At 28.9% G+C, this 24,002-nt stretch overlaps 1 protein-coding gene across 2 annotated transcripts in view; it reads left to right on the top strand.

Moving 5' to 3' along the window:
- Window positions 1-24,002, top strand: part of LOC107450706 (corticotropin-releasing hormone receptor 1) — a 238,318-nt gene that overhangs the window by 192,501 nt on the left and 21,815 nt on the right. For both annotated transcript variants that reach the window (XM_071186800.2, XM_016066559.4), the window contains exons 4-5: window positions 17,922-18,025; window positions 23,003-23,132. In XM_071186800.2, coding sequence (XP_071042901.1) covers window positions 17,922-18,025; window positions 23,003-23,132 — 234 coding nt within the window. The remainder of the gene's footprint in view (window positions 1-17,921; window positions 18,026-23,002; window positions 23,133-24,002) is intronic.

The raw sequence follows: 24,002 nt of genomic DNA on the forward strand, positions 1-24,002 counted from the left end.
AAACCACGTTACCATTTGAATGGAAAAAATAACGCAAATGACTGATTTAAATATCATATATTTTGGTTTTATTAACCAGAAATGTTCTTTTTTTACCAAAAATATCATTACTATACAGAACTGTAATTTCACCAGAATTCTTTTTTTCTCTGCATAAAGTATATAATTTTAAATGACAAAATCGTACAAATTACGAGTTAAACGAAATCTGTGGAAGATTTTCTGAATCGTCTACTTCAAAAAGGCTAAATTTGATGCAAGCAACTAGATTGCAAAATGACGATATTTATACATTTCACAATTTCCTGAAACCAGAAAAAACTATAATATGCATGAAAATAAGAAGATAGGCAGTTATTTTTTTCTTAACTGACAATACGCAGCGCTTTCTACATCTCTTTTGAATTCAAACAGGAACAATAAATAGAAAAAAAAAGTGTATAAAGCCATTTAATTTTTATACATAATGAAACATGATTCTTGAATAAAATATTCTAGTTATTTAAGAAGCATATTAAAGAAACAGGCACTTACATTTTAAAAACTATTATGCAGTGAAATATTGAACTTAGTTTCATAAAGGTGTAATTTATATCTTTAAAAAGTCATACTACATTATAGTCGATTATCTTTCTGTACTAGATAAATGTATTTTACAATCCATTTCTAAAATTTCCATCGGGAACAATAAACTTTCAAAACTATAACTTTAATACATTATGTAGAATATATTTCTTCAAGTTGCTGTTAAATTTTAAGCTACTAATATCATCGCACTCTTAACGGCATAAAGCAAAAATACCACAAATAATTTTAACTTTCATACTCATAAGATTAGAGGTATAAATTTAAAGGATCGTATTTGCTATATTTAACGATTGGGAAAAAGCAATAAAGACGAAATGAAAAGATCTTATTTCATTGTTAATAGTTTTCGGGTTATTTATCGGTAAAAAGTTGTTTAATATGTATCCAAACATTATTTCTCATTAAAACCTTTATGATTTGTTTCTCGCTGTTTCATAATTTCTGAAAATTTTCGCAATAGTTAATTAAGCTATAAAGGCGAAAAGTTTATATTTATGCAGATATCAAGCATAAAGTAAGAAAAATGTTATAGGCATACAGCTGTTTCGTTCCTTTAACGAAACATTTTAATCAGTACCGAAACATCAAATCATTAGTATCGACATTGATAAAAATACTTGTTTAATAAAATCGAAACAATCTCTTTGAAACTATTTTTCTTTTGCTTACTTGACTAGAGATTTATTAATTGATAATATAATTAAAACTTGGAACATGGAAATTTAGGGGTAGAACAATAATTTTTTTCAATAGATAAAATTTAGAATATTATTAAATGTAGATACCCTGAGAAAAAATACCGTGTTCAAAACTAGAAGAATATGGGCTATGGTTTATGGTTCTATGAGAGCACCAAAAAGCTCGATAATTTTATCGAAGAGCTTTGGGAAGGAATTTGGTAAAATTTACAATAAAATGTGGCTTTATAATGTGTGTTATAGTTTGGTGATTTTGTGGGAAAATGTGATCACTTTAACATGATACTTTAGATTAGGGCATAAAAAGCACTTTTTTTTTGGTTATACTTAATTTTCAGTTTTGTACTTTTTACTAAAGGTGTTCAAATAGAAAGTATAATTTTGAAAAATAGAATTTTTGGTAAACCGTTACCATATGAACGGATAAATTACTAATTAATACCTTAAATACCGTTTATTTTGGATTTATTAACTAGAATTATGATCGCTTTTTTTTAAAAAATGTCATTACCATACAGTATGGTTATTTTGCCTCAATTTTTTTTCCATGCGTCATCATAGTATGCACCTAAAAATTGCCATTTGGCTTAGACTTTTAAAAATTAGCGATGCTTTTGATATTCGCAAATTCACTGGCTAATAATTTGAAATTCTTAGCGCTTGCACTGTACGGTATCATATTTTACGATGAAAATGGATTTTACGGATGATGCACCGGATTGAATTTTTACGGATGATACAATTTTTGCAGTGTACTTGAAAGTTGATCGACCTACAATGAAGAAGGTTTAATTAACGAAAATTAAATTAGATTCTAAAACCTACTGAGCAACTATTAAACGTTCAAAAAACTTTTACGGACAATAATTGTTTTGAGAGAAATATCGAATTTTTCTTCACTTATACAAAATAAAAAATCTGAACCGAAGTTCTTAGTTTTGATGCATAAACTGAGTCTTCTGAAATAAATTCTATCATCCACTTTTTTGTGTATTTCATAATCTTTTTAGTGTTTTATGCTTTTTTTTTCTTCATTTTTCAAATTGTGCATCTTCTTGACTTCCTAATCGGCTGCGATACTGTCTAAACCCCCTATTGATTTAGGATTAAGAATCCAGCCTTAGCAAAATTGTTACGAATAGTACAATCTGCAACATCATAGTTCCATGCTTTAGAAATTTCGGTTATGCTTTCCAGTCAATTGATTTTTGGCATGGATTCCTGTATGAAATGCAAACAAAAAGGGAAAGGGATTTTACTGCTTTCTCTAAAAGTTAAGTGGCTGCGAAAATCAATTCCAAGTCGTTTCCCCCATAAAATGCCTTAACAAGTTTGAAATATTCTGAGAATTTTGGAAATAGGGAGAGTGGATCTCAAAGAAAAGTTAAATACAAAATTTACTTCGCTATTTGGAAGTTACTTTACGGAAACATTTCCCAAATGTTCCTGGTTCCTCGAAAGAAATCTCAAAATAAATTCGCAAAATGTAAGTTCGTTAAATATAAGTCCTACTGTGTATATATATATATATATATATATATATATATATATATATATATATATATATATATATATATATATATATATATATATATATATATATATATATATATATACACATCTATTATATATAATTCTCTTACGTGGCTCCCAAATTTTGGCTGTATTTCTTTTCCGCCGGTGGCAACGTTTACTTTGTTTTGAAAACATCAAAGCATTCTGCCTTTTAATGATGTGTTTCTGATTTAATATATATAATTCTCTTACGTGGCTCCCAAATTTTGGCTGAAGTACTTTGTACAACTAAATAAGATTCTTTTCACAACAGTTAAATATTTACTTTATTTTCTTCATTCATAGAGAAAACAGTTGGCAAAGAATTCTGTTAGGTTAAAAAACATTTCGCTAAAAAAATAACGAATTCTAAAAGAAATAAAAATAAACAACTTAAAAAATAAAAATGCTGTTGCCAGCCATAGAATTTTTTGAAAGTTAACTTAGTAACATAAATCAAAATGACATAGAAGCGCAACTAGATCAAAATTATGATACCTGAGCGCTTGACGTAACAAATCCTTCAATTCTAAAAGTGTTGTATCGCCAAATGCCCAAATTAACAATTGGGTATAATATGAAAAAAACACAACTACTTCGATTTAGTAGGAACAACATATGACGCAATGCTAAACGAATGGAATTTAGTTGTTGTTTATTTAGTTATTGTTATTAGTAGTTGTTGTTATTTGTTTTAGTTGTTGTTGTTTATTTAGTTGTATTTAGTTTCAATAACTTTTCTTTATAATGCAGTAAAATCTGTCGAGCAGCTATTTAAACGATCGAACACTTCGTTTGATTATTTGTGGCTTGAAGTTAGGCTCGCAGAAAATGCCGTTCATGGGTTAAATTTAGTAGGAACAACACAACCTGTGACGTAGGCTATATTATACCCAATTGTGTTCTTAAAGAAAAAAGTTTTAAATAAACAACCTACTTCTACAACTGCTTCCTGAAGAACTTGGCTCATTGATTAAAAATATTGTTTTAATTTTACAGTACTAACTTTACTTCTACTTTCATTATTGCTATGACCCTCTTTCATTACATTTTACAACTTCATGCTAAATTTGAGGACTTTAAAGTTGTTTTGTGGTTGAATACATTTAGAAATGTGTACATAAAAAAATTAATATTTAGAGGTTAAGAGTTGCCTCAGAAAAATTTGAATTGTTGACATTGAACTTAACAATGGAAACAATCGTTTTTGTGAAAAATTGAATTGTATTGTTGACATCGAAACTAAAAATATTGTGTTTCAACTTGACAATACTACCATAATTTATACTTTAGAATTGCCTCGGAGAAATTTGAATTATTAGCAATGACTTAAACAAAAAGTTTTACTTTAATTGACAAATACTATATTATAATTTTAACTTTTTCTATGACTATACTCATTTTCTTACTCTTTTCTTTGTTTTTTATACAGTTTATTTTTTTGCGATAAAATAAAAAACTTATAGTTGTTCTGCTTCTGAACACTGATGAAAACACAAAATGATGGGCTTCATCAACAATCAAAAATATATACATTTATTTTACAAATTCCATATTATTAAGGTGGTGCCCTTCAGAGAATTAAAAATACAAAATTATCTTCATCAAAACCAATGCTTTACATCCGGCGTTCAGTGGCAGACTACTATTTCATATTGTTTTATAACACATGGCTTTAGCCCTCTGGTGGGAAAGACTTTAAAACAAAACTTACAACAGTTACTTTTCTCAACAACTGAAATTAAGAATACTGTGATCAAGAAAAATATGTAAACTGTTTGCAATTTCAAATTAATATTGAAATGTACAGGTTTAGAATTTTCTACAGTGAAAAGTTTTCGGAACTTCAGTATTCAAAAAAGTATACAAAAACTAGACGTTAAGAACGTATCCAATGAGCGAGCAAAGCGAGCATTGGATTGCGAAGCAATCCGAAATGAACTGTGAAAGCAGTTCCGGGGGTTGGTGAGCGCCAGCCAGCAGGGGGCGATGCCTCCTAGTATATATATAAACCTCCTAAACAATAGGCTGAAAGGTTTCGGTACATTAATAATTTGGTACATGCATAAGAAAATCAATATTTTTCTATATGTGTTAATTACAAAGGTCGCACGAGAAAAGAAGTAGCAACCAAAAAGGTACTTTTTTAAAAAATTAAAAATAAAAAAAAAAGAATATCATACATGATTCATCTTTTTTCTCTCCTTCAAATGACTAATTAACAGAGACAGCAGAGACTTAAAACCATGTGGCAACATGGCGCTTAGCAGCTAAATAAATATTTAAATTTTAAAAAGAAATTTTTAAAAACTGTATACGTTGGTCAAACCTCCAATATGGTCAAACCCTTATAATTTTCATATCACTTTGCGACACCCGATTGCTTTGCTGTTTTTGATATTATATAACAACTAAATATGATTTATGATATTTGATACATGATATTCTATATTATATAAATTAGCTATGTTGGAGGTAGAAGAAGCTGAAATTAAATTAAAAGGAATTATAGAGACTAGAACGGTGTCTTCTCGATCCTTAAATCACTGGGAGAAAAGAAGGAAACAAACTTATGAAAGAAACATAGAAACCGAAAAAAACGAAACCTAGTATTGTTTTTCTCTTTCTCGCAGCACTTGCGACCAGTTCCTTAGAAATGGTCATGACGCCTCCAGAGTGGCATTGCACTTTGTGCAATATTTAACCCAACTTATTCTTGGAGATTTGGTGACTCCAACACAAGAAAAGGGGATCGCCAACATTAGATTAGCTGGCATTAAAATTATAAAATATTAGAAGAACTAAGAGGTTCTTTGAGATGAGTTGATGCGTCGACAGCGCTTGGGAACGTTAGCCAATTGTGCACATAATGGCACAAGACTTTCTCCATTGTGCTAGCTGCCAGTTATCCAACACATCCCCTCCGTTCTTATTAGAAAACTTGCCCAACTTCTTCAGGAAGGCCACACTTTTGTTGGTTTGCCCTTCCAACTCATACTTAATTTAAAGGTGTTCACTCAATAAAAATTGTCTGTTAAGTCCCTATTTTTCCAATGATTGCTGACTCCAGAGACCACGGTCTTAGATTTAAGAATGAATTTGTTAGTGTTTCTGATTTACGTTGCTGAGTTTCATCTTATCTGTTTTACATTGATTGACTGCGGGTCTTCTGTTTTGAATCTGTAAAAGAGGGTAAAGATACTGATTAGTGACTGGTCTATGGACTATTATAGCAGCAGCATCAGTCAGGTTAAAAGAAGGCTAACATCAGCAATGACAATCACATCACAGGACTAAGACATCACAATAAATAATAGTTTGCCACATCACAAAATTTTTTTGTACATTTAGCACAGATGACCCCCGGACCAAACTGCTCAGGTTGGCGGGCTCACCGTCCATCTCCTAGTGACTAGTGAGAAAAATCTGTAGTAGGGCCTGTGTGGTGATCAGTCACGTTGGCACCGTAATGGCCATCCATTCCGTAGCTGCGAAATAACCGTACATTTCAATAACATTTCTGGCAACTACAAAAAAAACGAAATTCAGGTTGAAAACACAGAAATATACAGTATTTAAACCATTCATTTTGTAATTTTCCCGTTCATATAGTAATGGATTTCGGAAATTCCGATTTTCAAAATTATAGTTCTTATGACCACACATCTAACAAAAAATACAAAACTAAAAAATAAATTTAACCAAAATAAATAGTTTTTTATGCCATGCACTAAGATATCAGATAAAATTACCAAATTATACCACATTTGCCAAATTTTATCACATATTATAAAACCATATTTTATTGTTAATTTTATTAAAATCATTACCTGCATAAATTACCATGCATTTTGTTGTTCCTATAGTAAAAAATATCCTGGTAGTTGTGACCGTACTCTTGTGCTAAACACTTCGTGTTAAACACGTAACACGAATAACTGAAATATTCAGCTCTCTCCTAATATAAGATCACTTTCCAAAACTAATTTCAGTCCCAAAAAATAATAAGCTCTTGCTTATGAATGTTTGCATTCTAAACTTAGAATTTCAAGGGTAAATGGTTAAATTCTAATCTTTTAAACACTCCTTTCAGATTGAAGTTGAAAAATTCTTTCTAATACAAAGCTAGAGCTTCAAATTTTACATTTGATTCGATTGAACAAATTTGCATGAAGTATTGGTTTTGTCATATTATTCAATGTCATCATTCAATTTTTAAGTAAATAAACTCAAAAACTCTGTACTGTTACAAAACTAAATTCAAATACTTTTACGATATTCAAGTTAATTTACAATGGTGCATTTTATTCAAAAGGACTAAATGAACCCATGCAGAAAATGCTCCAAACTACAATATTTACCCGAGCAAAATTTCCATTTTATTGCTTCTAAATTGCTTTGTCTCACATTGTTTCAATCTCGTTATCAAATATAGCAGACAAAAACGGGAAATGGTTGAATCTTCTGCTTGAATTAAATTTTATTTACAATGTTTGAATAGTTATCTTCACTTCAATTGAATCGTTTTACCTTCTTGTATATACTTTCATTTGTATTAAAAAAACAAGATTATTAAAAGGTTAACAAAATAAGATTTGGCATATTGTGAATGCTCGAAAAAATAATAGCATTGATTTAAAGAAATTTAAAATTTTCAAAGAAAAATTTTAAATAGCGAGATAAAGGCAAACTAAAAAGAAAATTCTAAAAACACTGCTAAAAATACATTTTAAAAAAAAGTTTGACTGTGACATAAAATTACGATTGAAAAACAATAAAATGAAAATGTTTAGATCTATTTTTTTCAGGTGGACTAAAAAGAAGAAAGTAATTATATTTTTATCAGACCAAACACAACAACAAACGTGTAGCGCATCACAATCGAAAGACGTGGAAGGCATTTTTGGTACGCCTTAGATTTAGTCTGTGTTCTTCTTCTCTAGTCCGGAAAAAATGAGTTTTCTCCTTTTTAGTCTACTTGAAGAACATAGTTCTAAAAATGTTTATGAGATTTTCCGCTTTTCTTCTTTTTAATCCCCTTACAAATGGACATCTTTATTCTTGAAATGCTTAGTTTTTTATTCCATTGTTATACAGAAAAATACTTCCGAATTAAATTTTTATTTTTTATTTTATTTATTTAAACGACTTAAAACTCCTCATGCACCACAAAGTATAGCATGAGGCTTACAGTTGTAAGTAGAAAATTTTTTAATAACAAATTCCATACCTCTTCAAATTCTCATTCTGTAGTCCGAAAAAAATGGAGTTTTCTCCTTTTTAGTCAACTTGAAAAACGTAGTTCCAAAAATGTTTATGAGATTTCCCGCTTTTCTTCTTTTTAATCCCCTTGAGAATGGAAATCTTTATTTTTGAATTGCTTAGTTTTTTATTCCATTGTTATACAGAGAAATACTTCCGAATTAAATTATTTAATAACAAATTCCATACCTCTTCAAATTCTCATTCTGTAGTCGTCCCACAGTGGACTGATCGTTAAGACACGGTTCCCAGCGGATCACCGAAGTCAAGCATCACTGGCTACGGTCAGTGTGCGGGTGGGTGACCACTTGGATCAGCCTGCGTAGGGACCGAGGGTGTGCGGTATTGGTCATCGTTAAACTGTTCTACCGTAAAGTGCACGACTTCGCGAGCACGTCGTCGGGCTACCGAAGCGGGGGTGCCGTCCCCACTGCAGAGGATCAAAATTGTGATGGCTTGTCTTCGGATCATCCTCCGGGATGTTTCCCAGACCGTCGTCAATAGCCCATTGTGCAGCTCTAGTGCAACGTAAATTAACAACAACAATAACAATCATTCTGTAGTCCGAAAAAAATGGAGTTTTCTCCTTTTTAGTCAACTTGAAAAACGTAGTTCTAAAAATGTTTATGAGATTTCCCGCTTTTCTTCTTTTTAATCCCCTTGAGAATGGAAATATTTATTTCTGAATTGCTTAGTTTTTTATTCCATTCTTATACAGAAAAATACGTCCGAATTAAATTATTTAATAACAATTTCCATACCTCTTCAAATTCTCATTCTGTAGTCCGAAAAAAATGGAGTTTTCTCCTTTTTAGTCTACTTGAAAAACGTAGTTTTAAAAATGTTTATGAGATTTCCCGCTTTTCTTCTTTTCAATCCCCTTGAGAACGGAAATCTTTATTCTTGAAATGCTTAGTTTTTAATTCCATTGTTATATAGAAAAATACTTCCGAATTAAATTATTTAATAACAAATTCCATACCTCTTCAAATTCTCAACAAATTCTCATTCTGTAGTCCGAAAAAAATGGAGTTTTCTCCTTTTTAGTCCACATGAAAAACGTAGTTCTAAAAATGTTAATGAGATTTTACGCTTTTCTTCTTTTTAATCCCCTTGAGAATGGAAATCTTTATTTTTAAAATGCTTAGTTTTTAATTTCATTGTTATAAAGCAAAATACTTCTGAATTAAATTATTTAATAACAAATTCCATACCTGAGTTGTACGTTTTAATTTGATCTATTAGAAGAAGAAATTTAAAAACTAGTTATTTAAGTTTGCGCAGGATAAATATTTCTTAAAAAACGGTAAAGATCAAAAAGAAAAGTCTCTTTACCACATTTCAGCCTATGTAAATTTCATTCGATCATAAGATGGATGTTTTTTGGAAAGTTCTAAAAATATATCAGAAAGTTCAGAAGATAAGAATTTCATTCCTTTCGAAATATTGGAGGATTTGGAATAAGATTGATATTTCTTTCGCATTTATAATGTATTCTGCTAAACAGTTTTAAGAAAAAACTATTACTTGTTAATCTTTGTTATTGTTCAATTTACTTAAATTTAATGAATATGTTTTACAGATGATGAATTAGTTGAAGTCGGGATACCAGTTTTAAATAGAATACACATTAACTTTTTTTGTACAAATCCAATTCTTCTGTTTCTAGAGTGGGTCACAAAAGCTTTTAGGGGAACATACACTAAAAAATCAATTATTTAAAATGAAAAAACTCTGAAAATTTTCTTTTAAAATGCCTAGTAAAAATTGAAAAATTAGATTAAGTTTATGAACAAAAATTTGATTAACTAACTTTACTTTTTTTTAAATATTATTAGGAAACATACTAAAAATAATTATCCCGTTAAAAACCTGCTAAAACTAGATCTTTTAGTTCAGTTAAATAAATTAAATGCAAACTATTTGTTTTTAGCAACAAATTACAATTAATTTATCAATCTTACTATTGTATTGTTTATGATTATTACTATGTTAAATAGTTTACCAATTTTTCTACATTAAGTAGTTTGTCAATCTTATTATTTGAAATTATTTACTAGTCTTACTATAATAAATAGTTTACCAATTTTAAATATATTAAATAATTTTCCAATCTTACAATATTATATAATTTGCTAAATTTACTACATTAAATTGTTAACCCATCTCACTATATTAAATAGTCAACCAATCTTATTATAATTTAGTTTAGAACTTCTATTGTATTTTAATTTATCATTCTTACTATTATTAGTTTTTTTTTTATCTTAAAAGAATTTAGTATACAAGTCTTGTTACACTAAATAGCTATTATTATTATTATTATTATTATTATGGGTTTTTTATTTTATATATGTATAGCAATATGCTTAATAATGAGTTTAATAATTTTAATTTCAAAACAGATCATTAAGTTGTAAATTTGATTTATAAAACAGTAATTTAAAACTTCTCTTTAAAATGTTATATAAAGCTTAACACTACCACACTGACAAACTTCTAGGGGTGGTAGAGCACATAACAAGGATTTAAAATCGCACGTACTGTCCACGTACTCCGCTAGGGGTGCTACCCTATTATGAACTGTTTCTACGTACGTCTTTAAGCAGGTACTTTTATTTATCTAAATTGTTATAATTTGAAATTATTTTTTATTATTTTTTTCATAATTATTTTTCAGAATAACCAAAATGGCATTTAAATTCGAGCAGTATTAGATTTTCAGTCTTATTTTAAACATTTGGGGGCTAGTTTGACATGCTCGCCAAATCTTTAAATTGGCTTTAAAATTCTAATACTGAGCAGATTTATGTACATATTTCGTGAATTATTATTAGAAGACACAAAATTAAAATAATTTAGATAAATTAAAAGTACCTGTTCAAAGATACATGGAGAAACAGTTCATAATAGGGTAGCGCCCCTTGCGATGATCGAAGACATTTCCAGTCATGGATTCCTGTACAATTCTTAATTCTTGTGGTGTGCTCTACCCTCCCCTAGAATTTTATCGCTGAGGTAGAGATACGTGAGTCCAATTTTTATAAGGGAGAGGGGGGAAGCACGACTATTTTCTGCATTAATTTATTTCAGAGTCTCCTTTTTTCCATTCTGAATTTAAAATTATGAGAATATACGATAAAAACTTTAATTTATGAACATACAATTCATGAATTAAAGAGCAACCCATTCTTGCAAAATCAGAAATTGTAATTGGTTGAAACATCTTTGATTAAAAACGTTAATTGTTAAAAAATTTATTGATCCTAGATTATTTGAGATTTTTTGCATCACAAATAGTTTAAAAAATTACTTCTTAATGCTATTTTTAGAATTCAAAATTTTCAAATGGCTATTTCGTATTCATCTTTTTAATTCATACGCTTACTAAAAAGATCTTTAAATGAAAAGAAAATTAAAGTTAATATAACTTATTTACGGTTTAGTAATTGTTAAACTGTAACTAAATATCTTTATCTTAAATTGCGTGAGTGATTGGCTTATAATGTAATAAATCAACAGCATTTTTACTCTTAAGCCTTTAATTTCGAATTCTAATCAAAATCGAAAATAGCAGATAATAACATTAAGAAGGGATAATATTAAAATACTTCTGGTAAATGCTTTTAATTAAGAGATAATAAAAATTTACAGATAAATACAGCTTTAACTTTTACTAATTCTAAGCTCTTTTCACCCAATAGTATCTGGATCTTCTTTATACGTTAAAAATGATATGTGATTTCTCTGTCCAATGAGAATCCAGAAAACGGTTATCATCATTAAAAGATTTTTAAGTATAGTTACCGTATATCTCAATGTACGAGTCAACTTTTCTAATTCCCAAAATTTTTAAGAAATCGACTTATACTCCGGTAATAAAGTCGGACATTCAATGATCATGAAATATCAATGCGTTATAAACAATGAGATAAAAATGACAACTTTGTATCAATTTAACCATTTCAAAAACTTTTTTAATATGTTACATACAATTGATTTTGCATTTTTTTTTTTCAAATCACCTTTTCTTTGCGTATAAAGATTTTTTTTCAGTAACAATGCTTTTCAGATCGATCAATAAAAAAATCAAGAATAATAAAGGTTAATTTAACCAAGAGTATTTCAAAAATATAACACAATGACAACTTTTATTAAATACTATAAAGCTACAAATTAAAACAATTTCAGATAGTCATCTGCGTCGGATTCAATAACGTAAGCAGTGAGGTCATACGTATCCTTCTCAGCAATGGATTCTTCGTCATCTCATATGCTGAGTTCCACAAAAAACCATCTTCACCCCCCACTTAAGGAATAAGAAATTCCACACTTTTTAAAAGATTTTATAATAACATTTGAATCCATAATTTGACAAGCGTCTAATACCATTTGATTCATGACGCCTATTAGAATACACCCGTCACACCAGAAATTTGCAATTTCATAATCAAAAATAGTTGATAAACTTATATAAGAGGTCAACTTATATACCGGTATACACGATAGATTTGCACTTCTATGAAAAGTGTTTTCTACTCTAGGATATACTGCAAGCTTTTTACTGCGTGTACTTCCGAGTTATTCTGTCACTTCAAGGCGTAAGAATCGTCACGAGAAAAGAAAGAATCGCTGTAAAGCACTTCTTATCTTGTCAACAGTATACCAACTTCGAAATTTAAACCTAAATGAACTTTATGTCGCGGCTTTAACAATATGGCAACACAAGCGTACGTTGGTGCACGGCCTGCTACAAGAATAATTTTTTTAAAAAAATGTAAACAAGTAAAAAGAGGCCAAATGGGGACTGTCAAAAAAGTGAGTTCCTTCTAAATCTAGTAACCATGTCACCTTTTTTAACAATACATCTGTAAATAACTAAAATAAAATTTCATTTCAAACTCGTCAGAATTACTTAATATCATATATATGTTACCGGCAAAGTAAGAAACGCCGGCATTGCTTAGAATGCCTAAGCGTTGTATAGAATGCCTGATGGCCTTAGGCACAGTATGAAATGTGAGAAGTATTACATACTTTCCCTAGGCATTGTATAAAATGCCTAGGCATTCTATAGAATGCCAAATGCTATTTAGGCAAAGTATGAAATAAACGTCCTGATGAGGTTATTATGTAAATGATGTGCATGTTACTGTGAATGACCGAAATCGGTGGTTGCTGACTTTCACCGGTGAATGTTGAAAATCACACAGTCGCTTTGATGAATGTCCGAAATATTTATCAAATCCGATTTTATATTAATTTATTCGTGGATATAATTACATTTATTCGATATTTCAATACTTACTGACGATATATTAGAAGAAACATCAGTTTGGAGTATCGGGCAAATGTATACCGGGCAATGGCATTCGACCTTAAAAAAACATCAGTGTAGGGTATAGCGGGCAAATACCGGGCAAATGCACTTGATCTTAAAAAAACATGAGTGTAGGGTATACCGGGCAAATATAAACCGGGCAGTGGCACTTGACTATAAAAAAAACATCAGTGTAGGGTATACCGGGCAAATGTATACCGAACAGTGGCACTTAACTAGACCTAGTATGACTAGACCTTTGGTAAATGTCCGAAATATATACTAGGTCTAGTGCAACTGCGCGGTATACATTTGCCCGGTATATCTTACACTGATGTTTTTTTAAGGTCAAGTGCCATTGCCCGGTATACATTTGCCCGATACTCCAAACACTGATGTTTCTTCTGATCTATCGTCAGTAAGATATATATCGAATAAATGTAATTATATCCACGAATAAATTAATATCAAATCGAATAACGTTTTGAATTTGTCATTTTTGAATGACATTTTGACGAATCGGAGCTGTATTTTATACTTTGCCGGTTTCTCACTTGGCATTCTATAGAATGCCTAGGCAATGTGTGAAATATAAATCATTTCATACTTTGCCGGTCTGTTTGAAGATATTGCCTCACAGAATAAGCAGTAGTAAGCATCTGCGTATTTTTTCTTACCGGAAGAGGAGTAGGTCAGTGGCTCGAGAATGTTGCTGTTTACATTTATATTGAAAACACCATCTATATGACTGCATTGGATAATCTCATAAGACTTAATCGATGTTCAACCTCAAACCAAGTTTTGCACAGCCAGACTGTCTAGTGAAATTGAATTCACAGCTTTCCCAACTCTTGACGAACATTTTTTTTTAAGCTCGTTGAATAGAATCCATTTTTCATATTAAAATATACTGCTTGACCATATCAAGAAATAGTTAATAAAAATTTTAAGAATCTTAAGCAAAGAAAATTTAGTTTTTTATTTCGAATAACTGTTTTCTTTAAATCAATGCTTGTAATCAGTTATGTTTCGTGTGCTTATCCTTTCACGGATATCCCCCTAAAGAAGCAGTTTTTTTTTGTTTTTATTAGATAGTAATTAACAATTAAATTTACATTAGTTTTTATTTTACACTTTATTAATTAAGGTACTCTAAGAATTATTAATCAGAAATACTAAAAGATTCATGATCAAAAATAGTAAATAAACTTATACACGAGGTCGACTTATATACAGGTATCTATATACGCTAGACGTGCATTTCTGCATTGGATAATCTCACATGCATTAAATAATCTCACAAAATTGAACCGATGTTCAATTTCAATCCAAGTTTTGCGCAGCCAGGTATTTTAGGCGAAATTGAATCCACAGCTTTCCCAACTCTAGATGAACATTTTTTTTACGCGTGTTAAGTAGAATCTATCTTTAATATTAAAATATACTGCTCAACAATATAAAAAAATATACTTTTAAAAAATTTTTAAGAAACTTAAGCAAAGAAAATGGAGTTTTTTTTATTTATTTCGAATAACTGATTTGTTTAAATTAATGCTTGTAATCAAATAGGTTTCATGTGCTGACCCTTTCAAGGATTTCCTCGTTAAGTTTTTAATTTGTTTTTGCTAGATTGCAATTAACAATTAAATTTATATTTGTTTTCATTTTACGCTCTATTAATTATAGTACTCTAAGATTCATTAATCGTAATCTTTATATTATTCGACATGCATGTCAAAAATTATTTTTCTCAACTTTGGGTTCTGGGTAAAAGAAAAAAACATTGGTACTTATATTCTGAATAGTAATTTATATTTTAAATATAACCTACTTATAAAATTTATAAAAACTGATACATTATAATAAGAAATATCAGAATATATAATAATTGTGAAATATAATAAGAATATTAAGAGACAAAAAAATATACAATAATTGTGATATATAATAAGAATTATAAGAGAAGTAAGAAAGTACTATAAAAGAATAATAAGAAATACAAAAATATGATTATAAGAGACATAAGAATATGTATAAAGAATAACTATTTATAAGAACTTAAAGCTGATAAATACTATTGAATCATCAGCAAAACTTTTACACAAAATAAAAAATTTAATTTATTAAATTTCTCAGAATAAAAAGTTTTTTTTATTTTTATTTTTTTTGGCATTATAATAAAAAAAATATATGTATATCGTTTTATCATAGTTCCAAAAGGTGAAATTAATCTTTTGCTTAAAAGAATTTGTCTTCTTTTAATTGGATTCATTTCCATATCTACCCAAAATGTTTTAAATAAAATTGTAATCAGTTACATTTAAAAGAAGCTTAATAAAAATAACGTAACTTTATATATATAGATAGAACAAATCCTCAATATTCATCTTTTCTTTTGAAAAAAGAAGTAACTCAACGACTTGCCATTATCTAGAATTCGAAACAACAAATATAATTTGCGTGAATAAGCTTTATAGGTGTTTCTGATAGAAATATGCGTGCCACGGCATATAATCCTACGATTCCTTCGGATAGCATATCCAATTTACCGTTCACAAAATCGTTTTGTTCGCATCATTTCACTTCGGTTCCCACGAGTAGCTGAGAAAATACACTTACCTGAAATAGATTGAATCGTTTGGAAGACAGAATTCAATGTATTTCCAGAATTTTATCTTTTGTACGAGAATTGGTTTTATCAAAATGTTTTATTCGGAAACAATTTAACAATCAAATGCATCTCTTTCGGGTTTTTTTCTTTTCATTTTTTTTTTTTTTTTTTTTTTGATATTGATATCTATAAGACTACAAAACTACTTATTCAGGAAATATTCCATTCATCGAGTTTTGGACTAGTTCTTTCATCACTGAAACTATATAAAAAAAGTTTACTACTGTGCTTGGACGTAAAATTTAAAAGCAAATGATATTTATCGGAAAACGTTTAAAGAAAAGTAAATATTTTATAAAAAAAAAAACATCGCACAGTAATTTATTTAATGTTTAATACAATTTTCTTGAGGCAGATTTAATAATGCGTCTTAAAAAAAAATTCTTGTTCCTTCTGTTAATCTATATTTGAAGAAAAAAATTTAAAGAGACAAAAAAATAAACTCACATATAACTGCGCAGGAATCTATTTCTTAAAGGTTTGAAATTGTTTTTTCCATAATCTACAATGGTTAGTAAATATTTTATATAAAGAAAAGAAGATTTTTGATAATGGTTCGTATATATATTTTCCTGTAACTCTTCACTAAACATAGCTTTATTCTAATCATTAATGAACCATCGTTTTTTTAAAAAAACAACATAATTGTGAACAGCTTAGTTATTGAAAACTGCAAAAATTTCATATTTATTTAGTTTTCGAAAAAGTTACGCTCTTTTACATCCATACTTTAGCTCGTATTAATCCTGCTACTATTTATTTAGCTCAATTACATTTCAGAATTATTTTTCTTCAATGTTTGAAATTCTATTCGATTTATCGCTGATATTACTATTAATGAAGCAGTTCATTAACCTATTATTAAATTAGAATTTTCTTTTCAACAATAGCATATTATTTTATGCGAAATAAGGATTCCACTTCAAATTCGGTCACAATTATTAAAAAAAATGGATAGAGAATTAAAAATAATTTGACACAATATGAAGCTAATCTTCATTGATGAGTTTTAAAGATGTAGAACTTCACTTAAATCTTAAGAATAATTACTAAATTACATTTTGCAAAACTGCAATTTTTGCAGATGAAATTCACCATCAGAAATTTATATTTAATTAGTTCTAACAAATTACTTACGAATAATGCGCTATTAGTTTTATGTGCTGAAAATACCTCCGGGTCATATTCCGGTAGAAAGTACTGGAACTCAGAGTGCTGATGTATTGTACCGTTTATTTTTTACTGTAAAATCCACTTTTGCAGGAACATGTTACATAACAAAAAAATCTGATTAACCGTAATTTTTACTGTTATAATTTGCGTAATATCACTGAATCACTCTAATTAAATAAATATTATTGTAAAAATTTTGGTATAATATTTTACTGCAAAAATGTATTTTACGGTGAAATTAATTTTACGGATGATGCACCCAAAGGACCAATACTTTATACCGTAATTTGATTTGATGTTTTTACAGTGTGTACAGAAAATATAACATGTACCAAAAAAAAACGTCTGAAAAACGTACATAAACGTACATAAAATTAAACGTCTTTCGTTCACTAACGGGTAATTAAAATTGAAATATTTTTTAAACATTTTTTATTTTTTAGACATTACTTTTTATATTTTTGTTGAAAAATTTGTTGAACTTACTTGTTTGAAGGATTTACAAATACTTTAATGCTTCAAGCAAACGAAACATGCACAAATTTTCGAATTATTCCTATTTTAAAATATTTATAAGAAAAAATTATGAATTAGTTACATTGGATAATATTGCAAGTGATTCAGCTAGTTTTTTAATGCTGTGGTTTATTTGCAGGATATACCTAAAGCTCCACTAACTGTCAGTCTAATTCTTCTGATCTGCTCATTGATATCCTTGTTCTTCCTAACCATCACCATTTTCATTTTTTTCTACTTCAAGTAAGTATCCAGTTTAAAAATATCAAAAAGTTTAAATAATTTGCATTACTTAAACACTTTTAGGACGATGAAAGTATACAACTCACTAAATTCATTATGCTCTTTAAATGTAGACGTGAAGCTATTTTCCCACCTACGGTTTGTGCTGCCACCTGTTGATAATTTTAGAAAATGTGAAAAAAATACCATTCAAGAGAGCTAAATTTTGCATAAATGTGGGTAACCCGTAAAAGCGTGCAGCTAAGAAAAGAAGCCAACATTGGGGAGCTATAGTTGATCTATATAAAGAACTTCCCTCGCCACAAAATCTAATGCCGTCTGTTGCTTTTGAAACAAAAAGCAGCACATTTTAAAGAGGGGAGCTTCTTTCTTCCCTGATTCCCTTTTACTCACCAAAGCGAGCCAAAAGCTATCTTAAATAATGGTCTAACACCTCCACTTGTAATAGTTAGATCTCATAACCATGGTCACCACCACTGTTCCAGACGAATGGCGAGGGAAGTTCTTTCCACAGACAAACTATATTTTTCCTTGTGCGTAATGCGTTCGCTTATTTCAACATTTCCTATCGAGTTTATTTGTATTTATAAACACAGAATTCATTAATTCGGTTATTTATAAACAGAAAATTTCACGTTTATGGCTAATTTTTTCACAAAAAAATAAATAAAATTTTGAAAAAAATTCCCATCCACCTTCTCACCAAAAAATAGTCTTAAAAATCAAAAAAGTTTTAAGTAATAAACTGAATTAATAAATTTTTATAAATCAATCTCAATCCGAAAAATATTTTAACATAGCATTACTAGAAACAAATTGCCATATAAAAAGTTGAAATACTTTAATTTCCGAATGGTCAGAAGATACTATAAAGCATTCAAATCCTTAGTATAATTAAAATTTGGTATTAAATCGTTAGCACTAAATCAAATTATTTGAATGATTCGTTAATTTGAATAGTTATTTTAGCTCTGATTCGAGTTATTAAACCGTGGTATTCGAATCATAATTCTGTCTTTGATTTAAAAGGATAAGGCAAGTAAGCTTAATTAAATCAGTTAATATGTATCTCTAAATATTATTTCCTTGCGTAATTACGGGAAGTTATTTATTTTAAACTGCTGAATCCACATTGTGAATATAATTGTCAGTGGCTGGATACTAATAGTCTGATTGTCGAATTCAATTCAATGCAATAAGTTGCAACGGAATATGTACCATGTTCAGATTGTTCCTGAATAGCAATGTGAAGTGCATACACAAGTGTCAAAAGTAGTACTTTTTATATATAAAAACAATCATAACTTTTAACTTAATTTTAATTGTTCGATTGACTTCGCTTCAGCGTGAAAAATGCATAAAATCAACGTGCCACTTCTTTAGGTAACAATATCAAATGAGTAAAAAGGCAAAAAAAGCCTATTTGTTTTTTATATAGAAAAAATCCTTATAACTTCAAAATTAATAGCCCCATCATCTCGAGATCGGTCTCACTCAATTCAGCATTAAAAAAATATATCCAGAAATATCATAGAGATAAAATGTAAAATGGAGCACGCACATCAAGATAATTTTTGTGCTCATAATGTAACCACGTGACTGCAGAGAAAATCAAGAGAAAAATTTTCTACCTTCCGTTTCTCCTACTTATTTTAATAAAAGAAAATTGATGCATGAATTTGAAAGTCATAAATCTTATAACACGGTGGTTTGCTGTACTGAGTCCGATTGTACAAAAGCAGTTGTTAAAAGAGAACCTTATAAATTTAAGTATAGTAAGTTAAATGATCACTTTTTGGAATTTCTCAATCGCCTCATTTACTACATAAAAGAACTTTTTTCACGCTCTTTTCCTTTAAACATCATATGAATCACTATTATTCTATTACAGTCATTCTAAAATCCAAATTTACACTTATAAAACTATCTGACAGAGCATAAGCGAATAAGAACACAACTTAACCTTAAAGTAATGATTATATAGAATTATTCATCTTTATATTTTTAATTTTAGCACTGAAATACAGTCGGTGAAGTTTTGGCGACACTGTAGTTTCTTCTTTCTGCGTTTATTCACATCCTAATTTTTACTCTATTTAATGCATTTGAACAAATAAATTTTTGAATACTTTTTTTTTAAAATTTCAACCGCTTACTTTGAACTAATTTAATCTATAAAATACATTTGCTCAAAAACTAGATTGCGAGACCTCGATTAAAGAAAATTATTGCACAACTATTCGATAAATAAGGCAAAGTTTTTCTTAGAGCTTAATTATAAGTTCTTTGATGAAATCTTCAGATCTTTTAAATTGAAATTAGCTGATCTTTTTAAATTGCATTAAAACACATGAAAAAAATTCAGAGTTCTAGCAGAGGTATTAAAGCTGGTTATCAACATAAGAGTGTAAATAAAATAGGTAAGTGTAAATAAAATCGGAAAGTTTCAAAGAGTAAAGCAGATTTTTTTTTAACTTAAGGAGATTCAGCTCTTTTTTTTTCTTCTTTATTTTTATTTTATTTTTCTACTTCCTGACAGGTCTAAAATCATTTCTTGTAAATGTTCAAGAACCTCCAATACCTGAAAAACATCCATTAATTTACAAGATGTAGTAAACTCTTTGTTAGACTAAAATTTAAACGTGTTTTTCATACACTTCAATAATAAATCGATAAAAGAATTATTTTACAGGATTATTACAAAGTTACTTCAGATGCTTCTGAAGACTAGTGAACCAATTTGTGATGAGTTTCATTCAAATACACATTTTTTCTCTCTTTAAAACCATACAAAAATTAAAACTTTCTTAGTTTTATAAAAAATATTTTAAAAAAGGAACAGTTTACGTGCATAAAAAATTTAAATTCAAAAATTATTTTCAATTTAGTAAAGTCTTAGTCAATTTAGTCAAGTCAGTCTTAGTCAATTTAGTAAAGAAAAACGATCCCATATTTTAACTTTCTTCCATTGCCTGTATAAGTCTACAAAACACGAGTCTACCAGAAAAGAGAACTTATCTGAACTGACTCACGATTTTCTTCTTTTTGCTCTAAAAATCACAGAAAAAGGGAAAGTATGTGACAGAGAGGACTTTGATGTTTGGGACAAAGCTAGAGAGAGGAAGAAATACAACAGTGGGCTTGCTCTATGTGTATTTATAGCTCACTTGCTTGTCAAGTAGAAATTCAATTCTCTCGATCAAATCACCCCCATTTCTCTCAAAAAAGGGGAAAGGGTACGTAGAAAAATTGGGGAGCTTTCAGGCATCACTTAAAATAACATAACAAATCTTTTTGTCAAAAAATATCTTTGACATTAATTATTCTGAAAAAAAGTCTAATTTTACTGGACTGTCCATGATAAATTAAATTGTATATTTTTGAAAAATATTCAATATAAAAACGAGATTTAGTACTTTACTTTTTCTACTCCCATTAATATCGCTCATAAATTATTCGTGCAAACTTATTGCATAGCTAGATTGTTCACTTTTGTTTTACTTATAACAGCCTGGACTTATCAAAATTTACCACCATTTTAAAGGAATCTTAACAATTATTATTAGTGTATACGACTATATCATATCAATTATTACACTCAATCAAATACTCAAAAAAAAAAACTTAACAATTATTATTAGTGCACACGACTATATTATATCAATTATTATACTCAATCCAATACTAAAAAAGAGTGGATTTATTCATGTACAGTGCAGGAAGAAGAAGAAGGACCATACTGAATTACTTCTAATTTAATAATCGGATCTTTACATTCTAGGACTCAATCTTAATGGTTCGAGGGGGTGACCTCAAGTATGATAATTAATTAGTGCAGACGATATTTTAAGTTACGAAATCAGACACAAAAACGTATTTTCTCCGAATAAATAAACTCTTTCTTCGATGGAGTCAAATTTCTGTCTCCCTAAGATATTAGGGATAGTAGCAATCTGGGAAGCATGGTCATTAATAGTTTGATCAGGAGAGAGGCTCAATGTTTGAACCCGTTAATGTCAATTTTAATTTTTGCGTATTTCACCATACCTCGGCAACTGTTTAAGCGAATTAAGTTGATTTGCATACAGCTATAAAATTCGTTTAGCCAAAAAGAAATTCATGCAAAAAATAACGTTTAGTGAGTATTTACTATTTTTTATTATATTATACAATAATAGTAAAAAAAAAAACTCTAGTAAGGTAAAAATTTTCACAGCATTTTAAAGAATGTTTTTTTTTCATAGCAAAATTCAAAATTTGAGGAAAATTTGTCATGAGAAATCGAATTTTAAAAACACGACTTTTTCAAAATTTGATTTGTCAGAAAATATTTGATCAATTTAGTTCAAACTTTGTATTTGGCCATTTAAAATTGCATTCTTTTAAATTATGTAAAGAATTGTAAACCTTGCAATTAAAAAGTTTTTCACATATTATTAAATAAAATGATAAAACATAGTAAATATTCACTAAAAATTATTTCTTTGCATGAAATTCTTTTTGGCTAAACGGATTTTATATTTGTTTGCAAAAAAATTTCTTTTCGCTTAAAATAATTTTTAGATATGGCGAAATACGCAAAAAGTAAAATTAACATTAAGAGAATTTTAAACAGCTCTCTTGATCAAACTATTGGAACCATATTTCCCAAATTGCAGCTGCCCCTCATATTTTGGGGGTCATAAATCCAAATTCATCAAATAAATGGTATATTTATTCAGAGAAAGAACTTTTCTGTGCTTGATTTCGTATTATAAAATATCATCTGAACTAACTAATTAGCATAGTTGAGGTCTCCCCTTCAAACCATTAAGATTGTGTCCTAGAACGTGAAGATCCGATCATTAGATCAAAAGTTATTCAGGATGGTCCGTTTATTTACTTATTTTTGCGCATTGTACTTTGAATCTTTTAACAAAGATACTCATTTATAAAAAGATAATTTTAATGTTTTTCTTTAAAATCTATTAATTCCAGATCTCTTCAGTGCTCAAGATTGAGGGTTCACAGAAACTTGGTTGTGGCTCTAATCATTCATTCATTGATGTTAGTGATCATCTCATTACCTGTCGTCGGAGGAGCCTCGATACCATCTTACAAAGATATTGTAAGTAATGAAAATGATTCTAAAATATTTTTGCACATTATATGAAACATATATTACCAATCAGATTTTTTTACAAATTACAGTGAGATCATTTTTTTACCTTGTTGCATGACAATTTTTAACGCACCTTGGATATTTTCAAGTCTGCAATATTTCAAATCTGCAATCAATTTCTCCTTCCGAGTTTCAATTTTCCTAAATTGAATTTTCAGTCAATTTATAGTTAAAATGTACAGATTTGCGTGCACATTCTTAGAAATGTTGCAACTGAAACTCGGATGTTGCTAAATGTACATTAGCTAGCTAATTTGCTGATTTTCTAAGGTAATCCAATTAAGTGCGGAATTAAGAGTTTCCTGCATTTTAAACAGGTAAAGTGCACATTAACTGTTTCTGTATCATTAAATTTCAAAAGTTTATCTCATTTTATCAACTATTTTGTTGATTGTATTGATTGAATTAATTAATTATTTAGATATTGAAAAATAAATAAAAGCCATTATGTTAATTTCCTTAAATGCGCACTGAAAAAACATTTTTCAAAACCACAAAAATATGGTAAAATTTACCATCTTTCTGGCTCTATGAGAACATCGAAAAGTTTGGAAATTTTTACTGCTAATAATTAAAGTAAAATTAACAATAAAATATGGTTTTATCAAAAGTGGTAAAATTTGGTAACTGTGGTAAACTTTGGCAATTTTATCATGATATCCTAGAGAAGGGCATAAAAACCATTTATTTGGTTAAACTTGGTTAAATATCCTAAACTAATAATTCTGAAAGCCAAACTCTTCGGTATACCGTTTCCATATGAATTAAAAATTATCACTGAATGGATTTAATACCATACATTTTAGTTTTACAACC

Source organism: Parasteatoda tepidariorum, chromosome 9 (genome assembly GCF_982258835.1).
Source record: "Parasteatoda tepidariorum strain Cologne lab strain chromosome 9, Ptep-v5.0, whole genome shotgun sequence".
Classification (NCBI taxonomy): Eukaryota; Metazoa; Arthropoda; class Arachnida; order Araneae; family Theridiidae; genus Parasteatoda; species Parasteatoda tepidariorum.